Below are 2,560 nucleotides of genomic sequence, written 5' to 3'. Positions count from 1 at the left end.
AGAAAGAGAGAAAGAGAGAGAGTGTGTATGTGCGTGTGCATGCACGCGTGCTAGAGAGAGACCGTTGGGGGGTGCTACAGGGAGAGAGACACAGGGGAGAGAGAGAAATTGAAAAATTAGTCAATCAATCGCAGCTTATATCGAAGGGTATAAGTGTGGAGAGACTTATGTTTTGGGATCATAAATATAAAAAACAAAAACAGAATTTACTTCCTTTCGTAAAATTTCAGTTGATTGAAAAATTCATTTCAAGTGCAGAGACTAAAAAAGATTCAGAGCCAAAAAAAGAATTATATATAAAGACATGTGTAGTTAATTAATCAATTAACTAAATAATTAATTCCGTATTCAATTACTGCTTCCTTGGAAATCTAGTATATACATCAGAAGCCTTTCTGCTTATATATAAGAATATAATGTCGCATGAGGAGTTGGTCAGTGTAAACAAAGTCGTTCTTGCCTACCTTGCTGGCTTTCAACAGATGATAATAACCAGAAGACAAAACAATTGTATACATACATCTTTTCCTTCACTTATTCTCTAAGAAAATGGGATTTTTTTACTGTGTAAGTTGGGAAGTGCCAATTGTTGATCAGATTATTCATGGGGTTTTGCCACATGAGTAACATATGAGCTTTTATGTGAACAAACACGAACTATTGGGAGAGACACAAGGAAGAGAGAAGAATTGAGAGATTAGTCAATCAATTTTTCATCATCATCATCATCATCGTTTAACGTCCGCTTTCCATGCTAGCATGGGTTGAATGATTTGACTGAGGCCTGGTGAACCAGATGGCTACACCAGGCTCCAATCTGATTTGGCAGAGTTTCTACAACTGGATGCCCTTCCTAACGCCAACCACTCTGAGAGTGTAGTGGGTGCTTTTATGTGCCACCGGCACGAAGGCCAGTCAGGCAGTACTGGCAATGGCCATGCTCAAAATGGTGTATTTTACGTGTCACCTGCACAGGAGCCAGTTCGGCGGTACTGGCAACAAACTCGCTCGAATGTCTTTTCACGCTCAAATGGTAGACATATTCCCATATATATACACATGTGCAGCAGGTAGGTATATAAGCATAGAAAGAGAGAGAGAACAAGGCAGAGAAAGAGAGCAAAAGAGAGAGAGAGAGAGAGCAAAAGAGAGTAAGAGAGAGAGAGCAAAAGAGAGTAAGAGAGAGGGAGTGTGTAAGTAGCTATGTGTGTGTGCACATGTACGTGTGCTTGAGAGTGTGGGTGGGTGCTACAAGAAGAGAGACAGATTAAATCAAAGGATGTACTGTGGAGAGACTTATATATTTTGGGATCATAAATATAAAGAAAAATGGAATTTACTTCCCTTTCAGTTGATTGAAAAATTAATTTAAAGCGCAGAGACTAAAAACATTTAGAGCCAAAAAAGATTTATATATAAAGGCATGTGTAGTTAATTAATTAATTAAATAATTAATTACCTATTCAAATACTACTTTCCTGGAAATTTAGATATATAAGTCAGACACCTTTCTGTTAATATATGAGAAAATATTACTGCGTGAGGAGTTGCATAGTGTACAGAAAGTCATTCTTACCTCAATTGTTGGCTTTCGACAGATCTGTTTATGCATAAGAAAATAATGCCGCATGAGGAGTTAGTGTAAAGGAAGTTTTTCTTACCTCAATTGTCATCCTTTGACTGATTGTAATAACCAAAAGACAAAAATTGTGGACATGTTTTTTTCCTCCACATATTCTATAAGAGAATTGTATCTTTTTCTGTGTAAGCAGGGAAGTTTCAATCTCTGGTCTGATTATTCACATGCCTATATATACATATATGTATGCTATATATATATATATATATATATATATATATATATATATATATATGCCAGGCCTGCCTGACTAGCTCCTGTGCCAATGGCGCCTAAAAAGCACCCACTACACTCTCAGAGTGGTTGGCATTAGGAAGGGCATCCAGCCATAGAAACATTGCTAGATCAGACTGGAGTCTGGTGCAGCCGCTGGCTCTCCAGACCTCAGTCAAATTGTCCAACCCATGCCAGCATGGAAAAAGGACGTTAAACGATGATTATGATGAGATATATATATGTATATATATATATATATATATACACACACAAATAAATTAGGGTGCCAGAATGCCACTTGCTAGAAATAGGAGTTAACATTCTGAAGCCAAAAATTTCTCAGTATTAAGAAACATACATGGTGAATGTAACAAATATAAAAAAGATAGGCCTTACCTTGTATAAACCACAAAGCAAGAACAGATATCTTGGTATCAATTGATTTCACATTTTGTATGTTAGTACTTAAGAATTGTCAGCCAAGCTTACTGTATTCATCCATTTTCCAAAATATTCATTTCATTACCCCATGTTTCTTCATAGTAAAAAATTTGTGACTTTGGAGTATTAACTCCTATTTCTAGCAAGTGGTATTCCAGTACACTAATTTATTTGCATATTTTACCTATGTAGGTAACTTGCTGGCCACTTTATTATTATTGTTCTTTCTGATAATGGTAATAATACTTTATGAAATTTATATAT

General features: G+C 36.1%; 1 protein-coding gene across 35 annotated transcripts in view; it reads right to left on the bottom strand.

The window, feature by feature from the left end:
- The window catches only part of LOC106870491 (fas apoptotic inhibitory molecule 1-like), a 130,554-nt gene that overhangs the window by 63,104 nt on the left and 64,890 nt on the right, over window positions 1-2,560 (bottom strand). For 19 of the 35 annotated variants that reach the window (XM_052974785.1, XM_052974786.1, XM_052974788.1 and 16 more), the window contains one exon: window positions 1,577-1,600. The exons of the other annotated variants lie outside the window; for them this stretch is intronic. In XM_052974785.1, coding sequence (XP_052830745.1) covers window positions 1,577-1,600 — 24 coding nt within the window. The remainder of the gene's footprint in view (window positions 1-1,576; window positions 1,601-2,560) is intronic. 35 annotated transcript variants of the gene reach the window in all.

The sequence above is a fragment of the Octopus bimaculoides genome, chromosome 19 (assembly GCF_001194135.2).
Source record: "Octopus bimaculoides isolate UCB-OBI-ISO-001 chromosome 19, ASM119413v2, whole genome shotgun sequence".
Lineage (NCBI taxonomy): Eukaryota > Metazoa > Mollusca > Cephalopoda > Octopoda > Octopodidae > Octopus > Octopus bimaculoides.
Note: the sequence above shows the minus strand (reverse complement) of the source record. Positions and strands in the feature narration are given on the sequence as shown.